This window comes from Symsagittifera roscoffensis, chromosome 10 (genome assembly GCF_963678635.1).
Source record: "Symsagittifera roscoffensis chromosome 10, txSymRosc1.1, whole genome shotgun sequence".
Lineage (NCBI taxonomy): Eukaryota > Metazoa > Xenacoelomorpha > Acoela > Convolutidae > Symsagittifera > Symsagittifera roscoffensis.
In genome coordinates, this window is record NC_087071.1 from 26,701,347 (window position 1) to 26,715,098 (window position 13,752).

General features: G+C 32.5%; 1 protein-coding gene across 3 annotated transcripts in view; it reads right to left on the reverse strand.

Moving 5' to 3' along the window:
• The window catches only part of LOC134855116 (splicing factor 3B subunit 1-like), a 602,997-nt gene that overhangs the window by 9,386 nt on the left and 579,859 nt on the right, over window positions 1–13,752 (reverse strand). For all 3 annotated transcript variants that reach the window (XM_063871518.1, XM_063871519.1, XM_063871520.1), the window contains 2 exons: window positions 775–972; window positions 119–307 (listed from right to left, as the gene is read on the reverse strand). In XM_063871518.1, the coding sequence (XP_063727588.1) occupies window positions 119–307; window positions 775–972 (387 nt within the window). The remainder of the gene's footprint in view (window positions 1–118; window positions 308–774; window positions 973–13,752) is intronic.

The following is a 13,752-nucleotide window of genomic DNA, read 5'->3' on the forward strand; positions in this document are numbered from 1 at the left end:
TGTAGCTGTGTCAAAATTGTTCCAAGTTCAACTGCTCTTTTTATCTAAGCCATCCAGTTTAAACTAAATTATTTACTACTTCTTATATGAATTTGTACAATCTAATCTCAGAACTCACTTTTTCGTGTCTGTTTTTGAGGATGGGTGTCAAACGAGGAAGGAGATCCTTAATAGGTGGGGTCATCTTAGTCATGCCGATCACATTCACGATGGCTTTCAATGCACCCAGGATACTTCCCAGTACCTCCGGGTACTCCTCGCCCAGGTATTCGTACAGGACCACACCCAAATGACCCATCAGTTTTTCCTAAACAACAAACAACAATAAACAATTAATTATTTCAAAGTCCGGCCCATTTCGTCATTTTTCGACAGTCTGATTTTTTGGCTAGTGATAACAAACAAGCTTGTTTTAAATACAAAGACAACCGTTCTGAAAAGCACAGACAGTTTGCATCAACTTGGTGATTTTAGGTCAACGTCGTAGTCTAGATTTATCTATATAGACCAAATTCCATTTTCAAAACTATAAGTTTGAACTCCAAGTTTCAGAGGATATTCTGAAAAATGAACTGATGATTAGCGATAGCTTGAAAGTACTCCAAATTCAGCATTGATCCTCATATACTTTTTTCATTATTCTAAAAAGTCAAAAACTCGCCCTTTAGTCTGCTTCGAACTTAGCGTAATTACATTTAGATACCACAAGCCCATGATTAATTAAGCGCCAAATCTACATTGCGATAAGCTATTAATTCGCCTGTGAACACTTACCTCCTGGCATATCTTCATGACAGCGGCTATCCTTGCAATGAGATCAGCAGCCTGCTGTCTCACTTTGGCTGTCTTGTTGTTCAGTCGCCACAGCACTGTTCCACATATCTGGGGCAAATATGGCTTCACCCTCTCCCCCAGTGCAGTCACTATGGCCCCGAATCCATTCAAAATCACAATGTCCTCCGTCGTCTGCTCCTGAAATTCAACAGCTATTTTTATTATACCGCCTCTGATACATTAATTGGAGTGGATTACAAAAAATCGAGACAAAACACTAACTATTTTTCCATAAATTTTTTATCCTCCTTCACCTATTTTAAAACACAGCTTCAGTTTTTTTGCTATTTCCAGGTAAAATTTGTAAAACTAGGTTTCGTTCTCAAACTTAGGTTTTGTAAAAATACGTTTTGTTCTCAAACTACAATCGCAAGTAGCCCCTCGTTTTTTAATCGTAATTCCGTATGAAAAAAAACTCTTCGCCTAAAATAAATGTCAGCCTCTTTTGAGCAGAAACAATTGCAAGGAAATTACTTCTATTATCTAAATCAAATTTTAAGAAATTTTTAAAAATGTCTTCGAGTAACATTGAGAAATACTTCAATGTATACAATGGAATGCTTAAAACATGCCATTAACCAAATAAATTGAAAACCCCCTTGCCCGAAAACAAAGATAGCTAATCAGAATTCAGTATTTGAAAACTGGAAAGAATTATGTTTGAAATGATTCGGCGCCGGACAGTTGAACGGACCCTGATTGGTTGGAAATTTTTCTCTTTTTTTGCCCGAAATTCTTACAAAAAACAGCCTATCAACTAAAACTAACCATAAATTTGAGAAAGTGAAACTAGCCTGTGGAACCTGATCTAAACTACATTTTATGATTGGATAATTTAGATATTTTACCAATGTAAAGTATTTAATATTAACCAATCATGATCCATCTAACTAACAACCCACTTATTTGTAAGTGCTGAAGTTACTTGTAATTTCAGCACCAGAGAGATTTGAATTTAACTTAGAAATTAGTTGGACTCTCCCGAGCACTTCAGCAACCGCAATAAACCAGTATACCCTAGATCTATTGAGCCTAGCAGAGACTAGTTAAACAACCTGAGACTAGATAGTATAAGAGTAAGATTAGGATCGGTATTAGACTAAGGAGTTGCACGAATCTATCCGGCCGAAAATAAGATAGCGTGACGAGCAGACGGTGTACCCTATCCGAAATTACTCTATGAGTTAACCAACTCGGTCCTAACTCATCTGGTGCGACCATAAAGTCTCGAACAAGACCTTAATAGCTTAGAATTAACCAAAATAGATTAGAAATTAGACAAAAACATTTACAAAATGTTATACGACAATAATTTAATCGAAATGTCTCTACGACTCAATAGATCAGAGCCAATATTCCGAACCATAACAGAACTACCCGGAATTGGAAGAAGACCTCGAACCAGAGACGACATACGACAAAGTAGAAACTTGCCATATAGCTATATGATAGTTCGGCAAAAGCCAGAACAAACTTTTATATTTAGAATACTACTGGCAATGAATTTAGATTTTCATTTGCAAACATAAAACCTTGAAGTTAATCTTCAAAATCATTTCAGGCGCTAAACAAAATTATTAATATACAATAACGATTGATAAAAAGATCTAAGATCGTTTTCCTAAAACTCTGCAGTAATATACAAAACATGTTTGAAAAATATTTATTGAAAAATAAAAAATAAAAATTAGTAGCATGACAATAAATGGTTAGTAATCATAAATCATCCTGTTGTTCCAGCTCCATCACCTAAAACATAACAGCAATCATAAACCCACTAAAATCATCAAAACACTAAATCTTTCCTTTACACATATTTAAAATTTTATTAAAACTTAAATTCACTTAATTTTAAAACCAGATCATCAAGGCTTATCCTTGGATCTTAAATCATTTTCTACTTAATTAAATTTCAAATTTGATCATCAAGGCTTATCCTTGGATCAAACAGAACAACTTTGTTCTCCCCCACCCACTTAATTAGTGTCTAACGACCTCAAACGTCGATTCACTACCCAACCCTTTCTAAAGACCTAAGACTAATAGAAATTTTTAAACAAAACTAATCATTCAAATTAGGATAAACAGTGAAGAACTTCGGTTATTCATCCTTCACTTGACCCCCCCTCTTAACAGACCCAGGATAAATCTTAGACTTAGTAAGTTTAAAATAGTATCTAACGAACTACTCGCGTTCTAATTATACCTGAACCTTGTGGATCGATTTACTATTCTCCAACCCTTGAACACAATCACTACCCCTAAGTAAGATTAAGTAAGTTAACACCTTAACTTATACTAGCCACGAGAAAGTAAAAAATCATTCTTCGGAATCGATATACTTTTCTCTCCAACCCTGAACAAATAGACCCAGGTTAAGCTAACCAAAAAATCGTAAGAACTAACAGTTTAGGAAAATAGAAATCATTTAACAACCTTTTGCATCCGTCATCCTAAACCTTATGTCATTTAAAAACCTAGGAAATAAACAAACAATCGTTTTACACAATTGTGAAATAGATAACAAAAAATACGACCTTGTAATCACACCTCATACACAAACAGTTGGATACATTCGAACAAAACGACAAACACTAAAAAGAAAAATAATAACGAAACAAAGACAAATAACACGAAAAAGATTTTCAAAAAATCGAAACGCATTTTCAGAATCAGAAACCAACAGTTTAGACGAACTTTACAAACTAAAAGAATCAATAGATAAAAATTGCCCACTTCACGATCAATTATATTTTTCTGACTCAGAAACAACTTCAAATTCATCAAAAAGAGGAAAAAGAAGAATAAAAAAGCAGTATAAACACAAACCAGTACATTTATACAATTGGAATCAACCAATTCGACACATTAATAATTACATATTAACAGTCATCGAACGAAAAAATGAGCTCAACGCACACCCCAGGTGAAGAAAGTCCAGATGATGATGAAATCTTTCCTTTTATAGTAGATGCAACCACCGATAGAGGACAGCATATATTTTGCAAAAATTTACTATTAAATTTATTTGAACCCGGAATCAGTCCATGTAAAACAGAGTTCCCAGATGTAAAAATCAAAAGACAAATCATAGACCACTACTTAAAAGATATATGCAACATAACGCAACAGTATGGAATCTACTCCATAGAATTCACCTCACCAAACCATAATAATAGAAAATATACAATTCAAACAGACGATCTTGATTTAGAATTTTCAAAAGTTTTTTCAGAATATATAAAAAACATCCAATATCATAACTCACAAAGAGCAAACTCCATATTCACTAATGAAGTTTTCGCAATAATATATAGTTATATTTCGATATTAGAAAACGAAATCCCAATAACAAATGTCTCACCGACAGAAACATCTAAACATTTAAGAGTACGACATGAAATCACACTACTCTCTAGTTATTTAAACATCATTAAAGAAAATTTCACGAAAGACGACGTTTCACAACATACAAAACACGATCTACAAAAAATTTTGGCATGGTTCATAATAGATTATTTCACACACAATATTGATTTAATTGCACAAGCAAGAAAAAATTTTAGACCCCAAAACTCGAACGATGATACCGCTATCACAGAACAATCAGATTATGTTTGGGACCCCGAATGGTCTCATCCCGCATTTATAAGCTTCCCACAATCAATCTCAAGTCAAGCAATAAGTACGATATCTTACATAAGAGATTATGTAAAAGTAATACCATTAACCATTGATGCAACACCATTAAACTATAATACATTTTTGCCCGATACACAAAATAATAGTTTAAACTCTACAGTTATACACAATGAAAACCTCAATGGAACTAGGAATCTTACTCAACAAGATATCCAGACACCATCACACTTCATAAATGAAGAAATTGTACACACAACAACTACACAACAAAGTATTTCACCAATACGCCCAAATTTAACAACACCAAGAAATACAAATCCTTCACAAACACAGGTAACCTTACAATCAACCGTTAAACCTTCGGTTGCCCCTAAATATTCACATATGGATTACCAAACATACAGACCCATGACAATACCATCAAAAACACGCAAAACATTCACTAGAAACAACTTTGCAGACCATAATTATAATTATACACATCCATCAAAAACATATAATCAACCACAAAGAAATTTTAACCAATATACAAGATCTCGAAATTGGGATAACCCAATGACCCAACCTAATTCAATAAATTTCCAAACAAATCCTCCACAGGATCACAGTGAAAATTACCCATTTTTTCAACAAAATAAAAATAAAAAACAGACATCTTATCAAATGGATTATTTATCCTCAGATGATGATTTCTTACAACCAGATATATTTGCACCAAATACTCAAGAATATCGTAGACAAGGAATACAGAGAACACGTACAAATCATAGAAATTTTTCTCCACAACCAATAGATGCACAACATCAACAACCAATTCAACAACAAAATCTAATTAATACACAATCTTTTCAACCAATTCAACAACAAAATCCAATGACTGCACACTCGTATCAACCATCACAAATGCAAAATGAAATACCACTCACATATTATCTCCAGCAACATGAAATAACAAGAAACCAACTTTCAAATTTTTCTCAAATGCCAAATGCAGCAGAATCATTACAAATGACAATGAATCCATACCTTATGGGTGGATCATCAATAACATCAAACAAACCTTTAATGGTTTTCACAGGAACAGACCCTGAATACTCTGTAGAAGATTATTTAAATGCAGTAACAGCAAACCTGATTTTAAATATTGGACCTGAACCAATTAATACGCCACTACATCAAAATTGGATACATCGACGCACAGCGTTAATACAAACAACCTTAGATGGCGCAGCCCAAAAATGGTTTTCAGTACTACCTCTAGAAATAAAATCAAACTGGAAAAGGTTTACACAGGAATTTTCAAAAATGTTTGACTCCGAAAGAAACAAACAACAACAAAGAGTTTTATGTAATGAAATTCGCAGATTACCAAACGAAACCATCAAGCAAATAGCAGTACGAATCGAAACACTAGTTCGAAAAGCATATTCATTAAATACACATGACTATAAAAACACAAAGATGAAAGAAATCTTAATGATGACCTTAACACCACAATTAAGGAAAATAGCAATAAAAAAGAGAGCATCCCATCCTTCTTCAATTCGAGAACCCGATTTAGATTTTCGAAAACTAGTAGACAAATTAGAACAAGCAGAAATCACGATGAAACTAGAAGAAACGGAAAATCTGAAATTACAATACGTTAACAGAATTGAAACGACTCCCACTAATATTAATAATATACAGGAATCAGAAACAGACCTCGTTGAAAAAATCACTGAAATACTCAATATTTACGAAAAGAACCCAAACTTCAAAGGCAAACCATCTTTCAAAAAATGGTGTAATTATTGCCGACGATACGGACATAGTATTTCCGAATGTAGACAAAAACAGCAAGACAATCAAAATAAACCTCAAAAATATAAAGAACCAAATAAATCATTCTATCAATACATGAAAAAAGATCAAAATCTACCGAACAAAACAGTCCACAGCAACAACAGTTCAGGAAAACCACTCCCGAACAATACAAATTATACAAGAAATCAATCACCATATAACTCAAGTTATAGAGGAAGATCACCAGAACGAAGAAACACGAATAATTCATCACAAAATCACTACAATAGACCAAATAGTCGAAATAACTACTCCAGATCAAATTCAAATACACAACGATTTGTTTCTAGATCTAATTCCCAATCAAGAAATAACTACTATCCAAACAACCAATCACGAAATTCATCATACAATAGGAATAGAAAATACTCCTATAATCGAAATAGAAGTTATTCAAACAACCGAAACCAGAATTACCCGAACAATCGATCAAGGAATAACTCATATAATAGATCGAACTATAACAGACCAAACAATAATTACCAAAACAGATCGCGAAATAATTCACAAAATCGACACTCAAGTTATAATAATCGTTATAGAAATTATTCCCAATCACCACACCGGAATAATAATAACTATAATAATTCTAATAATCGCCACAGAAGTAGTACACCTAAACATCAAAGACAAATCAATCAAGTACAATCTAATCCAGAAACAACATCAGACCCTCCAGGTATTGATGACACAGTAACTGATACGTTACAACTCAATCAAATAAACTGTACATCATCAGATTCAGAAAGTGATACTGAAAACACTCTTTCTATCAATATGATAAAAGTCGAAAATGACTATGAATCTGTCATATATGAACAACCCTTTTCATCACACATATATGAAAATCAATCAGAATTTCTTCAAAATTATTACACTACACCCATAAATTCCACACCAACGACGCAAGAAACAAATGAGATTAACACTACAAATCAAACAAATAAAAATACCAAAACAAAATGCTTGAATACAAACCACATTTATCAAAATATACAAAAAGAACAACCCAAAGAAAAAATTTGGACAATACCATTTCTCTTAGAAAGCCCAAGAAATAAAGAATTTCAACCACCAGACCTTGAAATAGATTTTTTAATTGATTCAGGAGCAGAATCAAACATAATAAACATCCCCACATGGAATGAAATAAAAACTTTACACCCAAAACTAACACCTCTTGAAACCTCCAGCAAACTAGCAACAGCACAAGGATCAACATTGATAAACTACGGAAAAATTCAATTATTTCTCCTCCCCACCAGAACAATGGAACAAAGCAAAATTTTAAATAAGCCATTTAAACAAATATTCCATATCACTGATATTAAATATAATATCATTGGAATACCATTTATTTCGAAGTATATACCAACAATTAACATCCTAAATAGTAAAATATTAATCAAAGATAAATATACAAAAACAAAAGAAACATCCTTAACATTTTTTCAAAGATTAAATAAACAACCACCATTCTTTTCAAAATTCTACCCGATATTTAACCAACAAAGAAAACACCTAAAACCACTATCAGGAAATATCTATAATTTTTCAATCAAACAAGTTCACCAATATGATAAAGAACAAAACAAACAAAAATTTTATATGTCAGAATTTGAATTCAAACCTATTCACAAATTTTTCAAAATCACAATCTCATCCATAAAATATTTGAAAAATTCGAATTCCGATATCATTTCCTTACATGTCTATAACAACACACCTTACCAAGTAACATTACCTTTAGGACTTTTAGGATATTGTGAAACCAACGCTACAATATCACCAATACACGAAAAAGCCTATCGCGTAAATAATATACTCCAATTACTAGATATTTGCCAATCTACAATTCTTAATGAAGAATTATCTATAAATAATATAATAAGTAACGAAAACAGAAATACGGATTATTTCACAAAAACTCCATATTTCAAACCTACATTCAACATAAGTAACTACACAGAGGACCAACAAAAATTTTTAACAATTTTTAATTTCCAACATTCACAAATAACACAAGACGAATTCGAAAAGTTAGCCAAACAGCTAATTGAATATTTATCAGTCTATGCAACATCAAAATTCGATGTTGGAAAAATCAGTTCATCACTACATCTCCCGTTAAAACCAGACGCAGTTTTCAAAAAACAAAGAGCAAGTAAAGTACCAATTCACTTACATGATAAAGTGAACAGATTACTCGATATTTTAGAACAATACAACATTATATCACCAGTAAACAAAGAAGAACAACCAAAAGGCAACACATTTATCAACCCTGTTATCATTCTAGCTAAAGGAGAATCATTAAAAATCGTTCTCGATGCTAGATACCTCAATTCACTTATAGATGAATCAAAATGTAATTGGCCCATTGAACCAATACAAGTTATTTTAACAAAAATAAACGGCAAATACTTTACAACCGCCGATATGAATAGTGCATACAATCAAATGCCACTAGATGAACAATCACGACGTTTAACACAATTTGTTATCGGAAACCAACAATATGAATTCAACCGCTTATTCTATGGAATATCCATAGGACCAGCAGCATTTTCAGCTTTTATGAGCAAAATTTTTAGACCACTAATACTCAAGAAAAACGCAATCACCTATTTAGACGATGTTTTTATGCAATCACAAACAAAAGACGAAATGTTCAATGTTTTAGAAAAATATCACCAAATACTTCAGAACGAAAATCTGAAGGCCGCCCCCGATAAATCACACTTCTTTTTGACAAGAGTTAAATTCTTAGGACATAATATAGAAAGAAAAACAATCACTCCATTGAAATCACGCATTGACGCTATTCAAAAACTTCAACCACCAACAAATAAAAAGAAAATCTAAGAATTTCTTGGAATGTTAAACTTTTTAAGTAAATATGTTTATAAAATGCAACTATATATACGACCATTTTATAACATCCTTTGACAACAAAATAATTTTGAATGGAACACAGAACATCAAACACGATTTGAAGAAATAAAGAAACTTTTAACTGAACAAATTTCAAACACTATTCCAGATTCAAATCAACCATTTTATGCAATGTGCGATGCTTCGAACTTTGGCATCGGTGCAGCACTATTACAATCACATAATGGTACAAATAAAATGAACCTCATATCAGCAAATTCTCGATTATTCACTCAAGCAGAGCTACGACTCTCAACTCTAATGAGAGAATGTACAGCCATAATATATACACTGACAGAATATGAATTTCTGATACTTGGATCAAAACATCCAACAGTTCTATTCACAGACCATAAACCAATCATCTTTCTCTTTACACAAAAATCTAACCCAAACCACCGAGTTTACAGATTTCAACTAATTCTAATGAAATTTCCAAACTTACATATAGTTTGGACTGCAGGAAAAAATCTTGCATTACCAGACACCTTAAGTCGAAATACACCACCTGAATTACTTACACGAAAAACAACAGTTGAAATACCCAAAAACATAAAATTCTACCTTGCAGAAAACGAAACATCACCCCGATTGGAATGCAAATATGCAGTAAAAACTGATATTGAACAATCACAAATAAATAGTTTACAACATTTCCCACTTTATTTAGATTGTCAAAATAATCATTATGAAGTTGATTTACTAGGAACATCAACTTTCAAACCAATCCCATATTCTCAATGGATAAAAAATAACACCCAACAAAAACGAACAAAACAACACCCGCCTAAAAAAGACAATTTTCCACTAATTGAAAAAGAAGATTTAACTGATAAAATAAATTTATCAGGACCACAAACAAATGATTCAAAGTACACAATAAATCAAGTTTTTGACCTTCACGACCCACTTGATACAATACCCTTATCTAAATTCGAAATTGAAAACATTTTTCTCCCTCCAACAGAAACGATTACAATTTCAACACTGAAACAATATCACAATCTTGACCCGATAATTAGACAACTAAAATCATGGCACAAATATAAAACTAAACCTGTCAAGGCAGATTCAACCATTCTAGGAAATAAAACACTCCTCCGATACTTTCGCAAATTTAACAACACAACAATTAACGAAAATACAGACCTTTTAGAGTATAACCTGAATGAATCTACAGTTCCCTGTCTCCCTTTAAGTATGATTCTTATAGCTTTTAATATTTCACATACACAAAATATTAAAGGACACTCTGGATCAGAAAAAACATATTCAAATTTTATACAAAATTTTTACTTCCCAAATGCACCAATTTGGATAAAAGTACTATGCAATGACTGTATAGTATGTCAACTAAATAAACCTTACCCAAATCAAAAACAAATAGCACAAAAACAAGATTTTAAAGGACAAAGCTTGTACTTTAACCATCGTATCTCATTTGATACCAAAGGACCAATTTCACCCTCATCCGAAGGAAACTCCTACATTATGGTAATTGTTGACGCATTTACACATTATGTAGCACTTAACCCAGTACCACATTGTAACGCTTATTACGCTTACACAACACTCTATGAACACTGGATAGCAAAATTCGGACTACCAGAAATTTTAGTTACAGATAACGGTACAGAATTCATAAATAATGAAATTATCACACTATGTCATTTATATAACATTAAACACAAACCACGTACATCTCATGCACCTTGGACAAACGGCTTAGTCGAAGGTATGAACCGTTCATTACAAGAATATCTTAGATGTATCATCAACGGAAATGATACAAAATATACCGAATGGTCAGCAGATGTAAAATTATTTCCCTTAGCGTATAATTCACAAATTACGACAACTTTAGGAATGTCACCATACGAAATGGTTTTTAACCAAAAGCCACGCAAACCAATAATGTTTACAGCAAATTCTCATAAAAACGCACAAGGTTATTGTCAACCAAATAAAGATTCAATTTGTTATAACCTACCTTTACATACACACGATGAAGATCATTTTCATCACCCACAAATTCTTAAACTAGCCTCCGGTACACACACCGAATGGATTCTAAATAGAGATAAAAAACACAATGAAATTTATCAAAAAATAACAAAAAAGTTATTACAAAGACAAAACATTAATGAACAAATCAATTCACGTTTTACACCAGCCTCCGAATTAAAAATTGGAACATTTGTTTTAATACCTAATTTTAATACTCAAAAAGGAATTTCTAAAAAATTACAACCCCTTCGAAAAGGACCATACCAAATAATTGCAAAACCCACTGATGTCACATATAAAATTACCGACTCAAACAAAAAAGAAATCGTTCAACATCGAAACAACCTATTACCTTATTACCCAAAAGAATACGCACTCCGCGAATTAACTCAATTATATTCTTTCACAGGATTAAAAATCATTCAAAATGAACCACATCTGAAAAACACAGAACAAAATGATAACCCCACCGAAAATCAAAACACAAAACCAATCGCCACCAAAAACAATACACAAAGCCATAAAGAATCCCCAAAACAAAGAAAAAATAGAAAAATGACCGAACAAATAATACCTCAAGAACAAATCGACAAATCAGAAAATAGAAAAACAACAAGACTCCGAAATCAACCACGTAAAAACTATAAAATATTCATCCCCCAATCTAAAATTTTAAAGAAAGTGGAATTTCAAAAGAAATTTTAACATTATACTTCACTATCTTGAAACCTTCGAAACATTTTTCATTTACATTTTTTAAAATAACATGCTGACAAGTACGTAATAATTCTAGTTCAAAATAGACCAATAGGATTCATCCAATCCGTCACTTTCTCTAACTCAAACTAAGACCAATTAGACGAATCATATAGAACTCCAGGCACATCTATAACTATAACTTTACGACCTCCAGGTCAAAAATAAGCAAACCACTCCAACTTGACAACTAAAATAAATATCACCATAATACCGTACCCCTCCCTTATCTAATAACCCAAAGATCAACAATATTTCCCCAACTCAGACCACGAATACCCCCAAAGCAAATTTGTTAACTTAGCCTAAAGTAACAAAATGAACATTTTAATTAGCCTAAAGTATAAAAATCTCACCATACCCCGGATCATTTGACAAACAAAAATAAAGAAAAAGACGACCTCCCAATCACCATGAAAATTGCCCCCAACAATTTTTTACAAAACTCAACCCACTTGTCAAAAAACTAATAAATAACCCGACCACACTTGAAAATCGCCTCAAACAGCAAAAAATATTCGACCAAGAGATCATTTCTTAAATGCTCTTCTCTCAATCAGTTACTCAAATACTCATAAATCTTAAACATTTTTTTACAATACTTGAAACCTTTATAATATTTCTTTTTGATATACTTGAATCTTTTCTAATAATCCTAATCATTTTTTGTAACATTTTTTTAAATTTTCTACACTATACTCGAACTATTCCTCCAACTTTCCAAAACCCTTGATTATATCCACAGGTACGATTCATATAACTTGTCTAAATGATACGAACAATTTTCAGTAGAACTGATATTTTTTTATTGTTTGTAATTTTCATAGCATTCTTATCATCCCTCATTTTGACCATATGTAAATGTATAAAGAAAGCAATCCTCACATTTGCCCTAGCAACAATCCTTCTAATTCTTTTTTTGGAAGAATATTATAATAAACACAAAATTTCTCACTAAAGTAATAATTCAAAAAACCATCAAAAATTGCTACCCAACAGTCACAAAGTCAGTCTTCACCGACATCATCCCAAGATAACCCAACACCACCTTCAACTACTCAAAATCCTCAAACATCTACACGAATTTCTTTTCAAGACAATCCATACACTTTTGAAGAACGACACGCTCGTTTATCAGAACCACTAGAACCAGTTCAACGACAAGCACCTCTAAGCGAACCAACATATAACCTATACCCAACACTACCACAAGAACTAAGTAGAATAAGAAATCCTAGTCAAAACCAAAATACAGTCGAAATAAATAGACAAATTATACATCCTCGACGAAACAGAAATTCTCAAACTCCCCGAGTTCATTTTGATATACCTCAATCCCCATCACAAAACACTCCAGAAAACCCCATTGGTATATTCCCAGAAACTCCTACGCTTCTTTCACAACGTAGCACCTCAAGCCTACCATCAGATTACTTAGGTTCAACACCAACATCTGAACAAATACGTGAAAATCCCTTTAACCCCCCAAACCAGGCATCACGACTACCATATTGGACAACACATTCATTTACACAAGGTGAATTAAATTTAGTCAATGACCCAATAGATATTTCTACGGATACAACAACATCCTCATCACTACCAGAAACATTATCACTACCATCAACACCATCAATAAGCCAGATTTCACCACCACCTTTTAACTTAAATTTTCCAAATAATCTCGACGCCAGATATCGAGAACAATCATCAATAAATATTCCTTTAAGATTA